Source organism: Danio rerio, chromosome 1 (assembly GCF_049306965.1).
Source record: "Danio rerio strain Tuebingen ecotype United States chromosome 1, GRCz12tu, whole genome shotgun sequence".
Lineage (NCBI taxonomy): Eukaryota > Metazoa > Chordata > Actinopteri > Cypriniformes > Danionidae > Danio > Danio rerio.
In genome coordinates this window covers 34,780,109-34,807,043 of record NC_133176.1, presented here as the reverse complement: position 1 = coordinate 34,807,043, position 26,935 = coordinate 34,780,109, and the positions used below count along the sequence as shown (strand labels likewise).

The 26,935-nt window shown below is 34.4% G+C and overlaps 1 protein-coding gene across 3 annotated transcripts in view; it reads left to right on the top strand.

Moving 5' to 3' along the window:
* kcnq5b (potassium voltage-gated channel, KQT-like subfamily, member 5b) overlaps positions 1 to 26,935 on the top strand; it is a 198,335-nt gene that overhangs the window by 125,533 nt on the left and 45,867 nt on the right. For all 3 annotated transcript variants that reach the window (XR_012406825.1, XM_691989.11, XM_073952120.1), the window contains exon 2: positions 19,407 to 19,497. Coding sequence is in view for 2 of the 3 variants with exons in the window: in XM_691989.11 (XP_697081.5) it covers positions 19,407 to 19,497 (91 nt within the window). In the remaining variant the exon portion in view is untranslated. The remainder of the gene's footprint in view (positions 1 to 19,406; positions 19,498 to 26,935) is intronic.

Sequence of the window (26,935 nt, the reverse complement as noted above, 5' to 3'; positions counted from 1 at the left end):
TTTGTCTTTTATGATATGAAATTTTGGCCAGTACATTTGTATGAAACTTTGCAAGTTTATGAAAACTTAAAACATAAAATGCATTTAATGCCTTAGAAAAACACATAATGTGTGTGGGTGCAGACAGACAAACAGACAGAAAGAAAAAAAAATGTATTTGAAATTACTTGAAAGGTTCCATAAAGTGCTTTGAAATATGGGTTTTTATTTAATGTTTAACATAATATCAACTAAAACATGAAGAGAGGGTAGGACATAGTGTAGCTCCTCGCCAATAGCGTTTTTTTTTTTTGTGTGAGTGATTGAGCTCAAGTGCATCAAATGAAAAACAAACAAGAAGCGTCTTAAAGGGGGCTGGGCTTGTCAGATACTAGAGAGCATTTGATTTGTTATGATTTGATGGTTTGAGGTGACGTGGATTGTTGCTTCATATACGCGGGAGTCATAATCTACAAGCTTTACATGCTTAAATAAGTTTTATATCTTCTAAACACAAATGATGTCATTGTTTTGGAGCACAATAGCTTATAAATATTTTAAAAACTGTTACTGATACTATTATCTAAAAAGCTTATTTTAATTTCATGGGACCTTTATTATTTTTTATTATTTAATTTAATCAAAAATATAATTTCTGATACAGTTCAAGCTAAAATGTTGTAAAATGTTGTGTGTGGTTTTTTTCTTTTTTTTTTTTTTCTTTTTTTTTTGCTTTTAAATTGCCAAATTGTCACTGGATGTACAGCAGTGTCAAATTTATATGAATATTAGTGATTTCACATATTTGAAGCCTTTGTAAATTCACTTAAAACCTGTAAACCTGTATTATAAATGCAGCTTGAATATGATTTGTGAACTGTATCCTATATTGACATTTATCTGCTGCTTAATAAACTACAAACTGCATTAGAGGTACGATTTTACAGACTTAAAATAGTGTTACATTTACTTAAACCTATAACCTGTAATGTTGGATTGTGTACAAAATTACCAGCTGCTGTATTATAAATGTGATTTGAAGATGAAACGCACACGTCATGGCTATAGAACTCATAGTGTCAGTCCCATTCTGTAAACTGCATGTGGTGCACTCGGATGACTGAATTTCAGTTTCCTGATTTGAGGTGACTGAACAATCAAGTCAAGGCAATGTTATGACTACTTTTTCCAACTTATAGACAGAATAAGTCACCCCTACTGTGTTTGTTTCTTATGTAGTTGAGATTGAAGGGCATTTTAGCCATTAACCTTCTAAAAAGGTTTTGTTGCAGCCAAGAGTGAATTCATTTTAGTGTTTAAAAGTTTGTGATGGATGTGGGGCATTTGTATTGTGTATTGATTTTTTTCTAAAACAGTTCATCAAGCATTAGAGGTGATAATAGACTTTGTGGATTTATTGGGCAACCTCGTATTGCAGCTCTATCCAAGATCCTTATATAGTAATTTGCCACTCAGCTTGTTGTATCTGGGTGCATGTCTGTTGCATTAAAAAAAGGACAAGGACAATCACCTCTTTTTAAGGCTCGTAAACATGTACTTTATTTAAAAAGACTTTAATTTTATTTCATACCATATTGTTCAGCAGCTTGAGCAAGCAAACATTCAATCATTTTTATGTTTAAACGATTTAGTTCACCCAAAAATGCTAATTCTATTAATTAATTACTCACTGTCATATTCTATGACTATGGCTCGGGTTTTTGCCATAGTCCAAGGACATGCGCTATTGGTGAATAAATAAACTAAATTGGCCGCAAGGTATGTGTGTGTGTGTAAAACATGCTAGATAAGTTAGCGGTTCATTTTGTTGTGGCAACCCCTAATGAATAAAGGGACTAAGCAAAATGAAAATGAATGAATGAATGAGAAATGAAATAATTTCTTAAAAATATTTCAAGAAAAACACACCAGTACAGGGATGGATAAAGTGGATATGACCATGCCAACAAAAATAAAACAAAACAAAGTAGCTAAACCAATTACATCTATCCTTATAACTAATTCCACAAAAACAGAATAAATATTTTCAATGTCTGAGATGTTGTATTTTAACTAATCTCTCTCCTAAGCAAAACTTCCGAAAATGGGACAAATTCATAGTAACAAAAATAAGTGATAATTAATGTGTGATACCAAAGACAAAGTGAATAAACTAAACAGTTAATGAATAGACAAATTACTGGAGACTTAACTGGTTACTTTAATAGTTCAGACATTAACATTTTCATGTTCGGCTAAAAGATTGTGTGAAAATTCTGTGACTGTTTATCGGGATATTGTATGTTAAGACTGCAAAAAGTAAACTCACCAAAGCATTTAGTAATCTTAGATTTCAGTTTCTTAATTAATCCCTAATAATATGTTAAATGTGAATTCAAAATCTGATTAAAAGTGGTAATTAAATTAGTTAATGACTAATTGTCATATGAAGGGACAAAGGACTGTGAATCCAAATGCAGGATTTATTACACAGAGAATGGTCAGGCAGTCCATGGTCACAATCAGGGGCAAAGGGTAACATACAGGCATTTCCAAAAGAGTGGTCAATAACAGGCGAGTGGTCAATCCAGGCGGCAAACAACATAAAACAAACAAAGTAAGCAAAGATCAGCACACAGCAAGACAAGGCAAGGCACAAATGCGTCATAAGGTTCACTTGAAAGCTTACATTATATTAAGACTCAGCACTGAAGTGTGTGTGTGTGTGTGTGTCAGTTCATGAACGGCTCCCAGCCATGAGTGTGTAAAATCAAAGGAATCCGGAACAGGTGCGTGTGAGCGGTGCATGACTGGATCTGTAGTCCATTTAGTGGTGGATTTGTTGTTCTATGGTGATTTGTGTGTTATGACCAGCAATTTGTAAGGACTGGATCGCTGGTGATTGTGACACTAATAATATTGAGTTTTAAGTTTTTTATTAATATTAACATTGTAAATGCAATGATTCTGAATGTTTCTTACTGTTGATATTAATCCCTTAACTAACATTCACTACTAAGACTTTATTACCTGTTTCTTTTTGCAATTTAAATGGTTGAAACATTTCTTCAATCTTAACATGTATATAAGTTATATCAAAATACTAAGCACTTTTTCTTATCATATCAGTTAAAGTAAGCTTTCTTTACAGTTTAGGTCAATATCCGGATAATACCATAGTGTTATAAAAGCTACAGCAATCAATCGCAACAAGAAAATTTGACATTGTCAGAAGCCTACTACAATCTTACTAGGATTAAAACATTGTTTGGTGTGGCCAGCTGTTCCTCTCACTCCATGTGTTCTGCCTTGTTAAATATCATTAGACGATTGACGCATACAACCCATCTGTTATTCTTTAATTGTGTAGAGAAGAGGTAATCATAGGTAGGTTTTGTAATCCAAAGTCAAGGTGAGATAAAAATTTGGAATACGAATAGGATTATGAGTGAGCATGTAAAATAAAAGAAGATTTTAGTGTTTATGTAGCATGTGATATTAATAAATTCTGTAGGGCATTCAGTCATTTGGAAACAAACCTTTTTAAACTGTTTTGAAGATTTTAGCACATACTAACCAATTTGTCCAGATTGAGTGGTTAAATAGTGAAGCAGCTGGTTTAGAAGTGGAAGAAGCACTGCAGTAATCCTCTAGCTCTCTCAGCATCTGGACCCCTGCAGTTCCTCAATTACTATGCCAGGGCTTTATTTCAGGCACGGAAACTGCAGGGGCTGCTGTTCTCTCAACATGGCTAAACAATCACAGTTTCTGCTAAGAAGCACTGAAAAGTGTTTATATTAAGATGAGGGAAATGCCAGTCAGCAGGTGGGGATTTTATGTTTCAATCTGATGCATTATTGCAATCATTTCTGTACATTTGAAAAGTCTCATGTAGTTGTGGGAAAAACGTTACTTTCTTTTTTAACATTGGACTTTCCTTTTGAAGATCTGTATTTCAAAATCCTTACCTGGACACACACTTTTAAACCAGTTTGTTGAAAAGGGAATGGATCTTTCTTGCTTGCTTGCTTTCTTGCTTACTTTGTTTCTTTAATACATTTGTTTAAATTTTGTGAAGTTTATTTATATACTAATTTTGGGGGGATGGCATGCTTATGACTGATCACGGCTGGTCCCGCATTAGCTAATGCAAGATTCACCAATCAGATGATTTTTAACTCACTATAAATAACCAGAGGTTCTAACCGCAGATTTTCTCCCGCAGTTCAAAGACATTTGACGTAGGTGAACTGACCAACCAACCAAATTGGCACTATAGATGAGCATTATATCTCTCCACAGCAATCCCTAATCTGTCATTAGTCCTAAATAAGGGGAGCGTTCTCGAGATTTACCTGAGCTCAAACTCCCCTTTCGCCCAGCAAACGGGAGGGAGGCCTGGGCTTAAGGATCTTTTGATCTCAGGATTCTCTATTAATGAAGTAGCTTTTATTTCAAAAGTAGCATTTCTAATTATTCTCTTAATTATTTTTTAACTGCTACCTTTTATGATGAGGGAGGCAAGACATCTGTGTATGTGGCATAGTATGGTGAAGGATTAAGGATGTGTGTGGAGTTTGACAGTGTTCAATCTGACACAAAAAAAACCAAGACAGACCTTGCACACTATAAAAAACTCAATTTCTTTCATTTGATGAACACAGTGCTGCACACATGTTGTTAAAACTATTTTATGTTTGATATGTATGTTTTCATTGAGCAGGTTGAGTAAATAAAGGTTCAGTTTTCAAGGGGTTCAGGGCATCATCAATGCACCATCATAATGAATTTAACCATCCAAATTGATGACATGATAATCATAATCAAACTGGTGTTCAGGTTCACATCCTTTTATTAGTTTTTTAGCCCCACTCACTGGACATGTCATTTTGAAACTGTTGTATAATGTACAAGACAATGCAAAATGTATATTTTGGAAAAAAGTTGGCACATGCAGTGTGGGTTTTTCCATTAAGCCAGGGTTGAAAAAGGCCAAGGTCATGAACTGCGATTTGCTCAGTGCTCATCATTAGTCAGCGTTAAACTGTAATTGTAAGCTGCAGAGCCCTACAGAGTTTTGACCCTGAAGTCAGGTAACAGTTGACTTTATGTAAGGCATCACACAAATCTGCTATTGTTGTCATGGGATTAATAAAGTGCCTATCTGTTTGTGTATCTCACATCTGTCATTGTTATTGTCGAATATAAGCTGGCAGCATATGATACACAAACACCTGGCTACACAAACCTACACAAACAGCTGGCTCTGTATTCTGCTGTTAATTAAATAATCAAGACATTTACATGCACAAACATTAGCGGTGGTTGTAGGTTGAATCAAATTTCAATCATAAAATCAATACCTATTAGTGCTTAAAAACAATAAACTTCCATCTTCACTGTGCTTCCTTCTTGAATATTTTTAACCATCTCATCATGTATTTGTGTTTACGAAAGCATGCAACAAAACACAACAAACTAGCAATTTGATCTGTCTAACAAACTACAACCTTCCAAAAGACTTACAATTTAAAAAGAAGTTCTTCTAAAAATAGTTAAGAAAACTAGACACATTAAACATCCGAGGATCACAAGCTACCAGAATGTTGGAGACAAACTCATGCCTGATTGCTAGGTGATGCATGATAAATTAAGATGTGTGTTTTAAAATCGGCTCAAAAAACCAAATATGTCAGAATGGAAAAGATAAGAGTGAGAAGGTAAAAAAAAACAAAAAAAAAAACATTTGAGTCTGTGCCCATCGTAGATTATCTGTGAAATCGGTCAGCTCTGACTGCCCCAGCTGTCTGTTCCAATAAGCAAAAAAGACTGGAAGCCAAATGAACCCACTGTCCATTAAAGGCAAGACACTGCAGCTGAATAGAACAAAAAATAGTTGTCATTATACTTCCTCAGTTGATTGATTGCACACATTTTTTTTATTAAAAGTTGCATTATTTTATCAACTATCCTCTAATTTGTATATATTTATTGAATATTCTGAAGGTCAGGTTGAGCAGATTAAAGAAATTTTGTTTCTTTTTTTACATATTAGTCAAAGAGATTTTGGATTTGTACAAAGGGGAAGATAAGTATTGAACACGTCACCATTTGTCTCAGAAAACATGCTTACAGAATAAAGGTTTCATTAACTTTTCCCTGGATGTTGGTTACAGCCAAATACATTTATACATGGTAAAACCCAACAGTCAACTTTATCAAATGAAATGAGTTTAGTTAACTCAAAATTTACTGAAAGTTAATTCTACTCATTTGCAAAGAGTTTTGAATGAGGTAATGAGTTAATTAAATACTTTATCACTTTTAACTTAAATGGAGTAAGTTCACAGTACTCATATACAGTAGATTAGTTTTTTAACTCAAATGGTTTGTTGCAATCGGTTTCCTCACACGGTTTGAGTTGCCTTAACTTTTTGGGCTTTACAGTGTATTTGCAAAGAAAATATATCTAATTTGTTTACAAAGTAAGCTATGTGTAATAAAATTAAATGATGGTGGGAAAAAGTATTAAACACATAAAGAAAGTGATGTGTAGTCAGTATAAGCCCAGACTGCAGCTGAAATCTCTCAGTAGTTTTTCAGCAAGTATCTACCCTTGTAAATTAATATTCGCTGCTTTAGTCCAACATCTACATTAGCAGGATGACAAAGATAAAGATAGAGTGGACATTTCAGCAAGACAATGATCAAAAACAAAGCCAAGAAAGCTCTCAAATGCTTTCAGAGAAAGAAAATCAAGCTATAAAATGGCCCAGCCAATCACCTGACTTAAATTCAATAAAAAAAAACATACAAAATAAAGATCAGATTCTATAGATGAGGCCCACATGACCATCAAGATTTTTCACTCTGTTTAAGTCTGTGTAAAATTCACAACTGAGCAATTTATATGACTTCATTCTCCATATGAGAAGCTCCTTTTAGCTTCTATCACCAAAAAAGCATACAGAGGTACTGAGTATTTAAGTATGAAAGACGTTTCAGTAGTTCAGTATTTGCTCCTTCTGTCATTTCATTGTTATCACACATAACAAAAATGTTCAGATGTTTTTTTTTTTAAATTTATTGATTTATTTTTATGTTTGTATTGCTTGGGTTTTTATCAAGTCTGGTCCAATTCCATGTCTCATGGGAGACTGTATAATACTGTGGAGGGCAATCATGGTGATGATAGTAACAGTCTTTGACTTTCTCACTTTTTCTTTGTTGCATGCTAACTGTGCACTTTTTAGTTGTGAAGAGCAGTAAGGTGAAGAGTTATTCTTCTTTGAAAAGGTACTTCTGTGTATTTGTTTTGTTCTCTATAAACCGCCCCTTTTACCCAATTATTTTTCAGCAACCTGGGTTGCCTTTGTGGAAAGCACACCTTATATTATTTCAGTCATGAAGTCTGCCTCAAGTGGTTCAATACGGTAAATTGTTTTCTGATATCATAGTAGACATAGTACATAGTAGATATACAGTATAGATAAGCAAATAATATTAATAATAATAATAATAAATTAAAAATCCTGAAATTGTTTTACATGCTCATTTATTGCTCCATAAAATACCCCTAGAATCAGAAGGTCCATATTGACCATATTTGGATCAGTCATGAATATTAATTAGCTCTCACAGACAGTAACGGTAACCTATTTTTTGCATTCTGATGAGAATGTGGTTCTTGCAGTCATTTCACAGTAATGCAAAGTAAACAATCTGTGTCTCCTGTTTTCAAAATAAAAGTCTCACACACATATTAAGTAAAATATCCAATTAAATAATAATAAATGTGAGGGGGGATGGGGGGGGGGGGGGGGGTTGGCTGTTTATTGTTGTTTCACTGGGAAACGTTGTGACAAACACAGCTTAAAAAACATTTGAGTCTGTGTTTTGGCTAGTGATCTGATGAGGCAGCTGTTAGTCAAGTCCAGATAAATTATGAATTAAAACTTGACCTAAAATCAGACAATAATCTGTTTTGTGCTCTGATTGGCCTTTTGTACACCAGGATTTTACATCTGTGTAATTTACATGAGAAGGAGAAAACATTGGAGTCTGAGGCTCACAGTATGCCATTTCCATATACTGATCTCTTATTATTTGACTACGCCATTATGGCTGGGTTTGTGTTTATTAATCCAGTCAACAATAACCATTCTTAATATTGACAGGATTTAAAAATATTTTTTCATTTAATGTTTTTAAAGTATATTTATGCAACAATATAGCCTGTATGCTATAATAAAACATGCCTTTTAAAATAATATCAAGCAATAATTTTAGCACAACTTAAATATTTATTTATTTGATTTGTTGTTGAAGTGGCTTATGCTTTCATATTAGCCTTTTAAGATTAGCAGGGGAGTCATTAGATCGCATGAATATTAAGCACGCATGGAGATGCGGTTAAGATTTACTGAGTTTAATAATCACGTCTTTGTTTTACCTTCCAATACAACAGACATAACTTTCAAGGTGTTGGAAATGAAACATAAAGGTACAATGTAATTAAATATTGCTCTCCCCACCTCACGCTCTGCTCTCGGAACCAATCCCAGTTCATTCTCATATGCACTTACGCCATAGCGTCACATAATGGAGGAGGGGCCACTCATTTACATGATCGGTTAGCTTATCGTAAATATTTAAATAATTTCTGAAATAAAAATAAGTTGATTAAACATTCAATTAATCAATATGACTCCTACAGTTGTTATTATTGTTTTTGCAGTTGTTATTATATATGCAGTACAGTTATTATTATTGTTGTTTATTTATTTAATGACATTAGTACTATATGCGCTTTTGTGTCTGACGATGTGCAATGACTATACATGAGCACTTGCTTTTTTAAGGGCAAATCACAGGCTCATTCTGAAAATGTAGCCCTATATACATTTCTAAAGAGTGTGAATTATGGAGCCAAAGCTACGTATGGCTGCATTTCATCTTTTTTCATCTTGTTTCCAGTTTGTCCGGTAGCTCGACATGCATGTTGACGGACTTGTAATGCCAAGTGTAGTTGAGGTTTGAGTCTGGTGAAAAAAGATAATCGGTCGGTTGGTCAGTCAGTAAATCAGTCAAACGACAGCTTCTGGTGGATTTACACGAGAACAGCAGGCATGAACGGCACTCGCAAGAGAAATTTGAGATCTGAAAAAGCATACACAGCGGCCTCTGGTGGATCTGTGAAAACAAAAACTTTTTGCAAAAAAAACTTACCTCCTGAGACATATTTTGCTTTCTCCAGAAATGTATATTTTATAATCAGAATGAGCTAGGTTGCAAAACACTTTGATTCTTAAATAAAATTTAACTAGAGCCCTTCTCAACTCTTTCAAACTCCCACCTTCTATAACTTAAGCTCTGTTAACTGTAGTTTTGGCATAGTCATCGTTTAAATAATTTAAACTGCAGCAGAATTCTGTAGGGTTGATGCATTTATAATTTGCATGAATCATTCAGTAAAACATCATTCATTATTTGCATTGTAATGATGTTTAAATTATTCTTTTGCAGGTGGATGAACGGAATGCTTGTATGAGCATCTCTTGTGGGATTAAATCCTGGTTGTGCTAGATCAAACATTTGCTGCATTGATAGCCCATCCATAATAGCGCTGTCTTCAAATGTAACAAAAACTTTTCAGTGTGCCTGAAATAAGTTTCTTCTAAAAGAATATTAAGAGAGAGAAGAGAAGCATTTTCTCAGCAGGAGGAAACCATCAGCACAGCAATAGCTTTAACGCTGACAAGAAGCCAATGACACGCCAGCAGTGTGTTTCACATGGTGAGTGGGTTGATGACAGCCTGTTACTGCTAGCATGGTTTACACAGAGACTGAGGTAAAGACATACTTGAAAAGACAATTGTAGAGGTATGATGCTAAAGAGAGACTGTATAGACTAATTGAAGGGTTGCGTGGTGATTGTTTGTTTTGTTGCTTGAAAATTAAGCTCTGTGGTGTAGAATAATGTTAGCTAAATGTCATTATTGTACAAACAGATGCTGCACTTTGCTTTAAAGGACAGCTGGCATTGTGTGCTTCTGTTTTTAAAAGTCACGATATACAATCCAGCTGCATACACACACAGTCTATTTCTTGTTTATGTTAGGATAATCCTTCTTCTGTTTCTGACACAGACCCTGCTGCATTTTAAACTTAGTTTTGTTTGTTTAATTGTTTCTAGTTTGTTAGTTTGGTTCTAAAGAAGATTTAAATATATTTAGATATTTTAGCTCCTTGGCGACAAAAACATTTTGGTTACAAGGTTAATTATCATTTAAGCTACATTTATATAGATCTATGGTATTGTTAGGGCTGGGCAATATAGCAAAACTGCAGTCTTGATAATTAATTTCCATATTGAACGAGAATGAAATTTATTTCAATATGAAAAAAAAAGTTAATGCCTCCAGATTTAAAAGAGTTCACCAACAATGACTGAAGCCACAAAATTAGAGGGTCCATTAAAGGCTATAACATATTTTCGGCTGATAAATTTTGGTGGCTGAAAATTCAATACACCTCTAATATGATGAAGAGCCTTTATTTGTCACAACAAATAAATAAATAAATGAGGTGACATTAGCCCATCTGAACATACACAAACATCAAACATTTCAGGGGAAGACAGGTCAGTCGAGATGTTGTGTAGAAAAATAGGAAATAAGTTACATCGGGGAAAAAATAAAGTTAAAAAAGCACCTCCCAGACTGTCCTTGAAGTTTAGATGTCCATTGTTGCACATTTCTGCTGTGTGATTGGCTCTTAGATTAACATAGAAAGTGCGGAGCTAATCGCTGTTATTAGCATAATTTTATTGCGATACGATGTAATAACGTTTTTCTATCCAGTATAGATTTTGTCACCCCTAAGTCACCTTAAAGTGACTTAGGGGTGTTTTTTTTTAAGTTGTTTACATTTTAAGACTTTATTTTAAAAAAAAAACTGAATGTTACACACATGTTTGCTATGGAATTCAACAACTTTAAAGCTCAATATCTCAAATATATTCCGAACGAAGATAGAACCTTATAATTCCAAGGTGACGATATGCACAGGTAGTATAAGACTGGTTTCATTGTCACAATTCTTTTAAAATAGGTATTATGTTTGTGCATTATATTTTTGTATTGTATTTGTGTGTGTGTGTGTGTGTGTGTGTGTGTGTGTGTGTGTGTGTGTGTGTGTGTGTGTGTGTGTGTGTGTGTGTGTGTGTGTGTGTATAATAAGTACAAATATGTATTCAAAAAATCTCCATTGAAAATAAAATATTATAATTAATTATCATTTATAATATATAATTATGAATACAGGTTTATCAGATTACAAAAAAAATGTTAATATAAACATAATGTACATAGCATAAAATACATAGTTATGGTAACAGTTATAACAAAGTTATACTAATAAGGTTCCAGCATGAAGGCTTTTTTTATTGATGGGGCAGTTTTGGATACTATAGACAAACAACACCTCTTTATCTCTCTAAAGACTGACACAGCTTTAAAAGGATGTTGGTGTGTCAGATTTGTTACAGTCTGTGTAGCGGTATAATTGCCTGCAGGACCACGGACAGCTCACATATCAGTAATGTTTGCAGGAGTAGTGTAGGCATGGCACGATAACCATTTTCAAAGTATACCGTTTGGAAAAGTCAAGATTTTAAAACCGCCCAAAATTTATTGCTATACCGTTCCTATGATACATTCAATTATACATCTATGTGTTTGAAACTAATGAAGACAGCAGAAGTAAATGATTCATTTGAATTCATTAGCCTGACATGTTTACTGTTCCAAAATATTTTAAATGTTTCTCAAAATAAAATACATTGTGTTCAAAAAGGGAAGAAGTTTTAGTTTTTTACCCAAACATTTAAAAAGAATATCTTTCAAAGAAGAAAATCACTTTAGCGTGAAACCGTACATGTATTTTTGTCCAAGGCTATCATATCAGAATCAGAATACACCCCTCCCATGCCGAGCTGAGTGATCCCGAGTCTCACACATACACCTAGACCTAGCACATCAGGGACAAAAATCACTTTTTATGCACAAATACTAGATTTGCCTCTCTTTGCCTTTGCCTTTGCATTTATTATATGTGATTGTCAGACATGTACAGAACCAGCGCGCAGCACCTTGCGTGTTCAATAGTGCATTGCTAGTCTTCTGATCGATTAAAAAAAAGAGTGATAATTTGCCTGAGATTTGATTTGTAACTGCAGTGCTCAGCATATATAAGTACAACCCTCACAAATCTATCTTTTTAAACTCAAATTTTTAACAGGAAGCTATGCAATATTATATTTGTACATATAATACTTTAGATTAGTCAGTACTGAAGCCAAATCCGGAGCTTATCTGAAAAAAATACAATAACGGTCCAAAAACTAGTGCAGCCAAATTGATGTTATAGAAAAATATTAAACACAAAATTAAAAAGAAGAAAAAATCAAAAGAACAAAAAAAAATGTAAATTTAGTTGAAATTTTGTAGGTTGTATTTTATTTTTTGCAATATTCAGCTTGAATTTAATTGCATTATCTTTCATTTCCTAAATATGTTTGGTGACTACAATATTATTTTAATATCTGTTTAATAAATCTGTTTTGTTTAAATGCACCAAAATACATTGCCTATATTTACTGAGAAAAGGTTAAAAATTTTCAAAAATGGGTGTACTCAATTATGCTGAGTACTGTACATACAATGGTGTGTATACAAAATTAGTGATATAAATCACAAGGGCAGGGACTTGGAGAAATATCAGACTTCCATCTGCTGTTTTGGACATCAAATAAGAAATAATGAAATGGCGTGATACATATCTGTGTAAGAGAGGGAGATTTGTCATTAGTCACTCGTCCCTGGCACTCACCTTCAAAACAAATCAATTTGATTATGCAAAATGATGCCTATTAAGTGGCACTTCAGAGAGAGAAAGTGTGTGTGTTTACTGTGGTCTGAATGTAAATGTTAAGACCTTCTTTTTCGACATCAAAGGCCGTGACACTCTACAGACACACCAACTGCCACCCACCAGGGCAGGAAATGACACGCAGGTACAAAAGAACAGGGTTGGAGACCAGGGTTGAGTAATTAGCCTGGACTAACAGATGATTGATGAGGGGAGCTACTTCAGTTTCATGCACTTACTCTTTTTCCATTTTCCTCTGAAAAAAAAAGCATTTTATGCATAGGCGCTGAACTGAAATAGGTCTGGCTGAGTGAGTTGACAAGAGGCAGGAGAGTAGAAGAGCTCTCTTTAAATACTAGAGCCCTAAACAACAGACATGCACTGGCTGCTTGACAGATAATTGTAATGTCTATTGCAGTCTACTTTCTCCGCTACTTCATTTCAACCATCCATCCAGTATAGGTGGTTGTTGCAAATGTCACCCTGCAATTTTTATTTGTTTATTTATTTTGTATTCACTTTCAAGGTTTTATTGAGAATTATACAACCACTGGGGCCTGTTCTGATTCTGATTGGTTGAGTTGAACAGGGTTGGAACTTTTCATTTGTTTGCATCACTCTGCTTCTCTGTGTTGGGGAGTTCCAGATAAGCTTTTAGTTTGAGTATTCTCAACATGAATTGTTTAGTCAAATAAACTTCTACTGGTTTATCACAAAGACTCATTAGAAGTGTGTTTATGATTAAAACATATGGCTGTGTTTATGGTAGAGTTGTTAAAGCTTCATTAAACAAATGAACAAGCAATGAGTAGGACATGACAGAATCTGTCCTAAGGTTTTTTTGCTATTCCTGTGATGAATTTTGTAAAAACTCTGTGGATTTATGCATAATGATTTTTAGAGTATCATAACTAAAAACTTAATATATGAAATAAAAAAAATAATACTATGAAATAATAATAATAATATGAAAACTTTTATTTAATGTCTTAAATGAAAATTCAATTAGACCCACTTATTTGGTAAACAAAGTAAGTCTCATATATTATATCTACTAAAAGATAGAAAATATTACTATACAAACTGTATTCTAAAAAAATCTAATGTAAATTTTAATATAAGTCAATGATATTAGCAAAATTTATTAAAAAGTTGAATAAATATGAATTTACAATTTACACACATTTGCACAAGTAAATATACAAAAAATTTGCGGATTTTTGCGTGCACAGATTACGTGTGAGCCTAGTAATGAGTCATTAAATTGTTTGTTTGGCTTTTTTACTTAAAAGCAGATAATCATTTCGTACTGAAAACACTAACTCGTTGTATGAACACAACTATTAGAATTAAAGGAGCAAAAAGTTTTTCTGGGGAGTTATGCACCATTTATTCCTCTCAAATGTGATTGGTCATGTGGATATTTTCACAGTTTTTCATTCCATCTGTCCCTGTGTGGGAAAGTTCCAAGATAACTGTTTGTAATCTGTGGATTAGCTGCAAAAAGATTGTCATTGTTGCTGACATATAGCACTGACATGTTCATGGCGACCCAAGTTCGATTCCTGGCTCGAGGTCCTTTGCCGATCCTTCCCCTCTCTCTGCTCTAAATGCTCTCCTGTCTGAAATCTTGTCTGTCCTATCGTAATAAAGGTGAAAAACCCCTAAAAACTTTTTAAAAGATGGCATTGACTCTTGAATTTGATAAATATGTCTAACCACAGAGCACATAAGACATGTCACCTGTATCTTTTTAAATTGAAAAGTGTTACGGTCAATATGGTGAATATAGCCCCACCTCTTAGTACACGAGCCAATCATTGATTGGCATATGGCAAATCAAGCCCACCTTCTAGTATAGGAGCAAATCATTGATCGCTATAGACTGACAACACTCCAGGTGAGGGGTTGGACCAGACGTGAGTTTCTGCAGATTTTGTGTGATTTGGAAGTTTAAAAGTGAAACTAAAGGGACAGCTATTGTTTAATTTTATTGGTGATTTCTAATGTGAAAATCAATCGTAAGCTTGGTTTTAGAAAATGTGATGTTTCCACAATCAAACAGAAAGTTCAAGCGTACTGCCCGAGAGGCATTTCAAAGAGGGTCGCTGAAGAAAACAACTACTGATGAAACAAGAAGCCATCTACTCTGGAGTAATTGAAACATTCACTTTCATTTAAAAAAAAAAAATTCATTTGTTCAGGTAACTGTCCTTATGAATTGTTGACTAAATTTTTCTCTGAGAGCTCTGAGAGATGTAGTAAAAAAAACATTGCATATGTTAATTTTACTATATGTCAAAAAATATGTAATTAATCTTTTTTATTGTACAAAACTAAGAGCTGTTTACAACATGTGAATTCTCTAATTTAACTTCTCCCAAAATACATGAAATTTTGTACTAGAAGTAGCTGTTCAATTGGATGAATAGACTGAGCCATTAAGCAACCTAAACACTGTGTATCTGATGTGAATAAAAAAGCACATTGATCATGAATTCTACAACTACTGGAATTGCCATAGCAGTCATTTTGACGGTTCTCATATAACATGTAATATTGTCATTTCATATACATTCAAAGCTTCTATTGAGATATTACATTTACATCATTAAATGTCTGTTGTCATGAGTGAGTCATTACCATAAAAATACTATATTTTTGATATTACAACCTATAAATGTGTAGGTAGGCTACTAGAACACTTTAATTTTTTCTTTCATAAGCACAGGAGAAGGCTTTTTTTTTTGCGACACTCAATATACTGTTTTGAAAGACATGAGTAAAGTTATGATTTTGCTATCAGAAAGTTATGTTTATGTCAGCAGGAAGTTGCTAGGCAGCAGAAATGCATGCAATCATTTGCCCGCTATGGTAATTAAATGTAAAAACATTCATAGCTCTTTTGTTTTTTGTAAGTATAATAAAATAACAATATTAGAAAGAAATATACACACATATTTAGGAAAAGTTGGGCTATTATAGATACATGGGTTTTATTTCAACAAATTAAAAATGGTCAAAATTACAGCCTCTGTAACAGTTCTAGTGTTAAAGTCCCAACGAACCAGAAGCTGTGATCGTTACTTTTTTCGTATTGTGATGCAGTTCCTAGAGAAACTGAATATTAAATAAGCAAAACAGTGGGTGTGGCTTGTTTTTTCTACTGCAAGATGAATGGATAAGGTAGGCACTTCATTCAGAAAGATTGGGAAAGGGGTTTTAGAAGAGTTATTACAACCACAGAACCCTCCTTCTCACTATTTCTGTTTGTTGTCAAAACTGACAGTTGAACCAGCCTGGTTAAATATGTTAGCCCCACCCATTACCTCAAAATCATGTAATCTGATAATTTAACTGAAAACAAACAGAAAGTGCATTTTCAGATTTCAATGAAAGATTAGAAGGGCAAACTTTTTTATTAATGACATGCACAGATTAATTGTTCACCACAAAACTGGCAATGTGAGCTTACAAACTCATATGGTTAGTTTAGATTTCTTCGGGACTTTTAAGTTTAAAAAAAAATATATATATATATATATATATATATATATATATATATATATATATATATATATATATATATATATATATATATATATATATATATATATATATATCAAATATATATATTTATTGTAATTTAGACATCAGCGAGTATTTTACAAAACACAAATGTGTTTGCTACACTGTAAAACCCAACAGTCAACTTTATCAAATGAAATGAGTGTAGTTGACTTAAAATTGACTGAAAGTTGTCTACTCATTTGAAAAGAGTTTTGAACTCAGTGTTTAAGCTAATGAGTTAATTAAATACCTCTTTCCCTAAACTTAAATGAAGTAAATTTACAGTACTCAAATAGATTTGTTTTTTTTAACTCAAATAGTTTGTTACAATCAGTTTCTTTAAATGGTTTAAATTGCCCTAACTTATTGGGTTTTACAGTACTCAGTTGGTTTAAGTTAATTTCATTTATTGGGTTTTACTGTGCTCGAATTGCTTCATTTACTCAAATGGATTAAGTTCACAGTACTCATTAGGGTTAGTTTTTTAACTTGGTTTGTTGCAATTTCCTTAAATGGTTTGAGTTACCTTTACGTATTGGGTTTTACAGTGTAATACTTGTGTATTTAATTGCCTGAAGCATATTTGCTTGAATATACTAATAAATTATGAATTATGACAAGTGCCATGCACGTCTTACTCATCCGTCACCATAAAGTAGATCTGAATGTAGCAGCTAATCACGTGACACACTGAATGCTCTAATGGGTTCGTTCAGTGAGAACTGGAATTCTGAGTAAATCCAGACATGCAGCAAAGACATTGCCATATGACAGCCTATGGAAAACACTGCCCCTGCCCTCTGCCCTGTGTTCTCTGTAGTGGAGCTGGGCCGCTGTTTCTGAGCAGAGGCCAGGTCAAAGGGTGAGGCGCCCCATAACGCCCACTGCTTTCACACAAACACCACACCGATAGATCAAGCCTTTAAACCCTGTTTTATAAGCTCTTAAATTATAGCCTCGTCTAGTTTACTCAGGTCAGTTTAGACAGAGTCCGGCTCAACCACATGGCGCCACTAGAAAAGGTCTCAAGATTCTGTAAGGGGAAAATTCTGTAAACATTTGTGATGAAGATGGTGCTTGATTAGTTCTAATGATAATTTTGCAAAGCAGTAAACAGAAACATACAGAAGAGTACTGTATTTTGTAAGATTAATGATTCTCGCATCAACACGAAACTGCACAGCATAGCAAAAACTGTTCATCTCAGTCATAGGGTCAGCCAAGGTCGTGTTTTCTCTGATCTATTCAGTTCTGTCCACTTGTATTAAGTCATAGAGAAGTGTTTTATATGCCTTAGGGTGTGAGGCTCTGCTGTATGTTAGAGGTCAGTTTGAAAGGTTTTAGACGGTGGGTTTTATCAAAGTTTGATTGATTGAACATAGTGCTTCTCTTGGTAAATTTATATTTCGGGGTAAATATAAGTGTGAACAAAAATTGTACACGGTTTGACAACAAGATTAGCAACTAGATTGTGTGTGGGTGGGTGCGTGCGTGCATCCATGTGTGTGTGTGAATGAAATATTTTAAGCAGGTGTGTACACCCACTATTTTCAGCTAAAAACTATGCATTTTGGCTATTATTTTACTTTTGACATTGCGTCACGATCACCAGCTATATAACCCTCATAGTTCGCTGGGAGTCATTCACCTGAGAATCCACAAGCAGTTGATTACAAGAATGGTCAGGCAGGCAATGGTCAACTAGGTCAAACAGATGTATACAAGCAATCCAGAGTCAAGGTCATTAAACAGGCGAAAGGTCAGTACAGGCAGGAAGCAATGTAAACAAACAAAACAAAGCAAAAGTTTTATGGTAAGGCAAGGAAAACATGTCGCAATGCTCACAGTACAGTTTAACAAAACTCAGCAATTGGTGTGTGCGCGTGTGCGTGTGTGTGTGTGTGTGTGTGTGTGTCTGTTCTGCTTTTAAAGTCCATTTAATCAATTCTGAACAGCTTCAGCTTTGTGTGTTAGCAATCAGTGGAAAACCGGAACAGGTGTGAGTGTGTGGTGCATAACAAGATTGGTAGTCCATAAGGTGACAGAATTGTAGTCCTGAGTAAAAGTGAATGATTCTCAGTGATCTATGAGAGTTAGATCGCTGGTGATTGTGACACATTGCAAGTTAAAAAAAAAAAAAAAAACTTTATAATTATTGTTAATAACATGATTTTTTTAAATGTGGTAAATTTTTGTCTATAGTTTATAATACAATCTGTTCAAAAAACTTTTCAAAAATGCAATGAAACTACTTTTATGATTTTGTATTGTTTTGTACCATACCTTCATTATTTACATATAATTGAAACTTATTTTTAAATTGTCTTTATTTATTTATTATTCAAAAATGCCTTCTGTGTCTTTATGCCTACAGTATGTGGGAGAAAGTAAAAAAAAGGCTGAATGAAAGCAAGACAAGGAGGGAGGCATGAGAATTTGCAAGGAAATGGACTAATAATTGTAAAAAAAATACAGAGTGGGAACAGATTACATGGAGCAAAAGGGATAAAGCTAAAGGATGAGAGAGGAATTGGGAGCTAGAGAGCAGGCAGTTGACGTAGAGGTCCAGTGATCAAATACAGATGTCTCCAACCCCTTGTTTAAAGGGGTCAATAATGCAAATCTCCAGGCACAGTTGTTCTGTGAACAGCAGTTTTCCTCATGCCATATTTCTTATTGATGATGGAAAATTATTGTTATGGGACATAACGTTGGAAATATTTAGAGAAATATTTCAGATTAGTGTCTAATTCTGCCAGAGATATTTCTGTAGAACTGAAAGGGGTAAAAATTAAGGAAATCTGAAGTAAACTGAAACTTTAAAATGTTTATATCAATCAATATCAAATTGTTTTTCATGTCTGAGAAAAATCTTTGACTAAAAATCATTAAATAAAAATTAAGTTTTCCTTCTTTTGTCTTTCCAGGTTTGTGCTGGTGTTTGGCTGCTTGGTTCTGTCTGTCTTCTCTACTATTCCAGATCACCAGGAAATGGCCTCTCAGAGTCTTCTGATTTTGGTAAGAGTTGGACTACAGTGTCATAATACAAATAAAGCAAAACATTAACTGCAAAGCTTTTATAAACAGACATTTTAGAAAAAGCATTGTCCTAACATGTTTTAACTGTAGTGAAATGTTTGACCTTTTAAAATGTCCCAACAATGATTTCCAAATATTTTAATTGTTACAATTACTGTAGATAATCCAAAATATTGTTTATTGATCATTAAACTTAAGTTTGCATTAAATTTAAATGACAGAAGTAATTGTATATACACATGCATCATGTTTATCTCATACGTGTCTAATAGTTTTTATTTGTCAAAATATGAATGAAGAATTGTCGTATTGTCCCATAAAACTGATACAACATACTTATTTAGGCCTGAACTTAAACTACATAAAATAATATATGATAAACTTTTGGTTTTTGTACATTGAAAGGATGACATTGACTTGGCATAGAAGGTATATGCAATGTTTTTACTACATCTTTCATGGCTCTTTTTTGGAGTTGGTGCCCATTTCAAATTCCATTTGCAGCACTTATTGAGATTGATTTGTGCTCCAGCAGGCAACATTTTCTATATAGCCCATTATATAGTGGTTTTTTTCTGCTAACCAAAGGCAGCTTCTATTTGCCTTATGATGAGTCTCCACACACACCTGAATGCTAATTCTGTACCTCTACATTGCTAACAAATCTACAGAGATTATATTCCTCCAAGGTCAAAAAACACATAAATTTTCTCTTGATATACACCAGAGCATTACTTCTTTCTCAGAATATTTTCAATGATTCATCAATACGTTTTCATAAACCCCTCCTTTCTGAAAGCCTGCTCAACTTTGATTGGCCAGATCTGTTGGGATTGGTCTAAAGTTGGAAACCAAACACTCATTGACATATATGAATTACACCTACTAAGGTTAGTGAGCACAGTAAAATGCCCAATAATGATACTTTTTGTTATATTCTGTCAAATCAAATATGGATGTGAATCCTTGTCTTTTTGATGTGAATCAAATGTGGATTAGTTTTAACAACATGTTGATAACACAAACCAAACTCTTCCAAGTCATAGTCTGTGTTTGCAGACACAAAGGCTGGGATTGTTCAAATCTCTAACAAAACTACATAAGCTAGTGCAGGAAGACTTGAGTTACTACCTACTTGTTTGTTCTGTTCGAAGACAGTAACCCAGGTAGCAAAGAATTCTGGCCCAGATTAGTCATAAATCTGGTACAGCAGGCATTCATCGGGCACTGGAATATAGGATGTGGGCTAAACATGGCCCGGGTTTGGAAGAGGTGGCACCATCTTTGAGGCGGCACACAAGACATGAGCCAGATGTCAAATTTAGTATTTGGCCCAAATGCTAAAAACTGATATGTGAGCTATGTAAATTTGGCCCAAGAAAAAAAGGTAATCTTGACCCAAGAAAAAAAAATTGTACCTATCAAGTAGAATTCGAGAATTAACTGAGACTTGGCCCAGATATGGTCCATGTTTAATCGTTTCCTGAAAGCCAGACATGGTTCCCCCATTTATTATAATTCACCGCAGCATCTGGGCGACGCAGTAGCGCAGTAGGTAGTGCTGTCGCCTCACAGCAAGAAGGTCACTGGTTCAAACCTCGGCTCGGCTCAGTTGGCGTTTCTGTGTGGAGTTTACTTGTTCTCCCTGCATACGCGTGGGTTTCCTCCGGGTGCAGTCCAAAGACATGTGATACAGGTGAATTGGGTTGGCTAAATTGTCCGTAGTGTGTGAGTGTGTGTATGAAGGAAGGGCATCTGCTGTGTAAAAATGTGCTGGATAAGGTAGCGGTTCATTCTGCTGTGGCGACCCTGGTTTAATAAAGGGACTAAGCCGACAAGAAAATGAATGAATGAATGACCGCAGTATCTGGGCCAAACTTTCCCAGTGATGGGTTGCAGCTGGAAGGTCATCCGCTGCGTAAAAACGTGCTGGATAAGTTGGCGGTTCATTCCGCTGTGGCGACCCCAGATTAATAAAAGGGACTAAGACGGAAAGAAAATCAATGAATAAATGAATGAATCTGGGCCAAGCAAAAGGTGATTTCTGGGCCAGAGCTGGGCAAGAAAAATGTTGTCATATGAGAAGTGCATTTATTATACTGTAACGCCTCAAGTTCACTTGAGGAAGGCACAGACTCGCAAGATTATCAAAACACGTATATTTATTATAATTACTCACAAGGAAGAAGACTGGAAGGCCATGGGGTGAAAACAAGCAATAAACAAGACATCACAAAGAAGAGAGAATAAACAAAATATATTGTCCCCAATTTTTTAAATATATATTCTAGTTAATCATAGGACAGATTTCAATGCTCTTTTGACTACTGAACTAAAAAATTTTGCTGGGTTGCATTTTAGAAATCTGGGGTATGTTCTTTATTTGTGGATTTCTCAGTTACCTGGATTGATTGCAAACTGTTTGACATAATCTACAGTAGTTTCCTTCATCAAACGTCATCCAGGAGTTGTTGTCATAGCAACAGATTGGTAAACTCAATCCTGCTAGGGAGCAGGCTTATTTTATATAAACAGGATTAGATTATATGATTTGAGGCGAAGGCGATATTAAAACATTTTCCATGAAACTGTGGATATTTTTTAAAAGAGTATTTCATTGAATTTGAGAAAATAACAATAATGTAATATATATATATATATATATATATATATATATATATATATATATATATATATATATATATATATATATTTCAATATCTCTAATGATTATTAAAATAATTCAAAACTGCTGTGCTAGTATAGACATTTTATGTAGAAACGAACATACTTTGAAAGCTTTTGTACCTCACTTTTTTCTGCAGTATAGATATAGGTTAAACATAAAGGTTACTCATATTTAGATATTTATTTGTGAAGAAATATGCACTGACCGCTAATATGTGGCTAGTTTGAAACACTAAAGGAGATCACAGACTGCTACTTTTTAAATTATTTTAAATATTATGCATTTTCCATGCTGTCACAGAAAAGAGGTCAAATTAAACAAACTGCTGTGGTAAATATAATATGCTTGACACAAGTGTAAACCTGTAAAAATACTACAACTTATGAATAGCTGTTGCATATCGTTAAACAAACGGTTTCATGGTATGTTATTTTGCTCGCAGGCTGATAATTGAATATTATTTAGATGATTTTATAATGCAGTTGTTTTGCCACTAGCAAATCTGTGTATTGCTGATTGTGTTTTGGAGGATCTATAGATCTGTTCTTCACAATAAACACAAGCACATGCAATCATTTCAAATCAATTCGTCCAGATATTTTAACCCTTATGTGCTGTTGGGGATGTTATCATCCACTCTGGGGTAATTTTGTGTCTTAATTTGACCATAACATTTTCTGTGTTTCAGCTACTGGAATAGTTTTTACTGTCAAATCTTATTTTGGCACATATTTTTTAAAAGTGCTTTGATTGATTTATTTTTTTTAAGGAACTCAACGATACACTGTGGGCAAATTTACTCCCCATTGGTTATGTAAGGGATGAAAACATCCACTAAATTAAACTCCTGTAAAGATAAATCAAATAAATATTTTAAATTTTCAACTTCAATTGTTTTTGCATAAATCTGTTGGGATTATCAATCCCAGTCTTGATCAAAACTACTAAATTGCTTGGAAAACTAAGGGAGTTTAACTCTTTAATTGCCAACTTCATAAATAATGTCACTGATTTGGTGGGGGGTAAAAAAACACAAAATGAAATTTTCAATATGAAAGTAATTGTGGACTGAACTTTTTTACCTTACGTCTTTGACATTTATTATTTTTATTATTTTTCCCTATTTTACTGTTGGTGGCTGTTTTTTGCCCCATTGACTTCCACTATAAACTTTTTTATATTACAAAATCATGACAGCATAAAATCAAGCATTTTTGATTGTTGGTGGTTGTTCCTGTTGGGAAGAAGTACAATTTGTGATTTTTACTGTTGATCATCAGTTGGCACCCTTTAGATAGGCCAAGTTTTAGTTTCAGTTTTTTTTATAGGAGTATAACAGCAGGGTGAGGCAGTGGCGCAATAGGTAGTGCTGTCGCCTCACAGCAAGAAGGTCGCTGGGTTGCTGGTTCGAACCTCGGTTCAGTTGGCATTTCTGTGTGGATTTTCATGTTCTCCCTGCCTTCGCGTGTGCAGTCCAAAGACATGCGGTACAGGTGAATTGGGTAGGCTAAATTGTCCATAGTGTATGAGTGTGTATGTGAATGTTTCCCAGAGATAGGTTGCCGCTGCATAAAAAACTTCCTGGATAAGTTGGTGGTTCATTGTGGTGTGGTGACCCCAGATTAATAAAGGGACTAAGCTGACAAGAAATGAATGTATAACAGCAAATTAAAGTGTGTGTATGAGTGTGTGAGATTGTGAGAGTGACTTTACACACTTACCTTGATGTGTCTGAGAAAATTTAAATATGCATTTCAGCTCTCAGAACTACTAACTAATTAAAGAATGTGTATTTATGCACCATCAAATTTGATTATAATTGAAGCCAATGGGGCAAAAACAGCCACCAACAGTAAATAAGGGAGAAAAAAATTTAAATTTAACAATGCATCAAAGACAATGTTTTTACTAATTGTTCACATGTCCAAGACTGTGATTAAAGGTAAATTAAATCCAGTCCACAATTACTTTTTAAATTGAAAATATGTCATTTTGTGTGTGTGTGTTTTTTTTTTTTTTTTAAGGTTATTTTCTAAGCAATTTAGTAGTTTTGATCAGGACTGATTAACAGATTTTTGCAAAGAAAAAAGAAATATCTGATGCATTTTTACAGCAGTTTATTTAGTGAAGGCTGCACAGTGGGTTGCACATTTGCCTCACAGCAATAAGGTCACGGGTTCGAGCCTTGGCTGGGTCAGTTGGCATTTCTGTGTGGAGTTTGCATGTTTTCTCAGTGGGTTTGCTCCAGGTGCTCCAGTTTCCCTCACAAGTCCAAAAACATGTGCTATAGGTGAATTGGGTGATCTAAATTGTCCGTAGTGTATGTGTGTGAATGAGTGTGTATGGATGTTTCTCAGTGATGGGTTGCAGCTGGAAGGGCATCCACTCTATAAAACATATGCTGGATAATTTGACGGTTATTCTGGCCCCAGATTAATAAAGGGACTAAGCCAAAAAGAAAATGAATGACTGAATGAATTAGTGGATGTTTCCTAACAAAACAAATTGGTAGTGAATTTGAACAGTGTGCAAGGATTAATTTGATTTAGAAATTTAATAAAAGAACCAAATTATCCAGAAGATCTGTCAAATCACCACAGAGATTTTATGTGAGAGAAAAAAGAATGGATGCCCTATAAACACCATAGTTTCAGATTTAAGAAAAAAATCTTGGCAGACCTTTAACACAAACATATACGGTATATCACACTAAGAATAAGCTGTTACAGTTCATCTGAAAAGCATAACAGAGCATTTTTAATAGTACAACACAGGTCAGGTTAACCAAACAAGTCAGATCACAGTAGAAATGCAACGATTATTATTAAGCCCTGATGTTGTTTGTTAGAATCTGACCTGTGGCTTTAATTCAGCTTACTGAAATATTGTCAATAGTTATTTGATTACAAAGCCCTGACAATAGCCAGCCACAGGTGAGAGGCTGAAACGCTGAATCAAAGGTTTTTGTTATTGTTTTTCTGCTTCTGCCTGCCTGCTGGTTTGTGTATTTGTAATGATGGCTATACAAATTGACCTGATCTGCCTTATTGACTCAGCTGACACCAAACATGATCTGTATGATGTTTATGATCTGTAGTCAGTTCTCTGGAGTGAAAGGCGAATGGCAGCATAATGCAGCACATTTTATTCTGTCACAGTTGCTTCATCTCTAATGCAATGCAAATACAGGATGTAAGTCAACATACTGTCTTCAAATTGACTTCTGTATGGGGAATCAGGAGATCCATATACGTAAGCTGACATCTGCTTCTTCCTGTGTGCATTAGGGAGTTTCCAAATGTTGTATTGTAGGCTTATGTTTGCATTGGCTTTATAATTTGGCAACACCAAGATTATCTTGAACACAATAGCATACTGTGTATCATAGATTGTCTCACAGCTTTTTACATGTGATTTGTTAATATGTGTATTAATTAGTTTAGTTCATTTGGTAATTTTAGTATCAATTATCATTTAAATAGCACAATTTTGGAAAATGTATAGAACACAGTTGTTTGATAACTATTGCAATTTGATTCATTTTAGTCTATATTATTATTAGAAGTAGTAGTAGTAGTAGTAGTAGTAGTAGTAGTAGTAGTAGTAGTAGTAGTGGTGGTAGTAGTAGTAGTAGTAGTATTAGTAGTAGTTGTAGTGGTAGTAGTAGTAGTAGTAGTAGTAGTAGTAGTAGTTGTAGTGGTAGTAGTAGTAGTAGTAGTAGTAGTAGTAGTAGTAGTAGTAGTAGTAGTAGTAGTACTAGTTGTAGTGGTAGTAGTAGTAGTAGTAGTATTAGTAGTAGTTGTAGTGGTAGTAGTAGTAATAGTAGTAGTAGTAGTAGTAGTACTAGTTGTAGTGGTAGTAGTAGTAGTAGTAGTAGTATTAGTAGTAGTTGTAGTAGTAGTAGTAGTAGTAGTAGTTGTAGTGGTAGTAGTAGTAGTAGTAGTAGTAGTAGTAGTAGTAGTAGTAGTAGTAGTAGTAGTTGTAGTTGCAGTAATCTTTAAAAAAAAAAATTGCTAATTAAGATAAACTCTCGTTAAATAAACCCACTAAAAACAAAGACAATAGAATACACAAGACAGGTCACTCTTATTGTTTTAAATGGGGGAAAAGTGAAACGGTCAATATGGCGAATGAGGACCAGCCTTCTAATACAGGATCCAATCGTTGATCACTATATGGTGAATAAAGCCGGCCTTTTAGTAAGGAGCCAATCATCCATTGCTATAGACTGATGATACTTTGGGGCAGGTGCTCGGACCAGACGTGCTATACCACTGATTTCTTTTCCGATCTGATACCAAGTGAAATTAATGCGAGTATCAGCGATACTGATTTTACTCCAGGTACACATTTTACTACAGGCTGAACTATTGCAGACATTTTGGTCATTTAGTTATTTCATTACGTATTTCATAACCAAAGTTCTACAACAAAATTGTTATAAGAATTCAGGGAACTGCCGTTGTTTTGTCATTGTCAAAAAAATCAAGCCCCCAAATACAGTCGCATTGCCACATTTTCTCCCTCTACCTGGATAGTGCCTGCTTGCTGCACCTAAGGACCCTGAAAGCGATGTTTCTCTCACCCTAGCTGCACCTGTGCCTCACCTTTCCTCCTCTTCTGACCGCCTAGTTATGATGTTGTCATATTCTGTCTTGTGCTTTCTATGTAGATGTTTGATTAGGTTTGTAGTATTGCTACAGTACCTCACGCTTTTGTTACATGTGT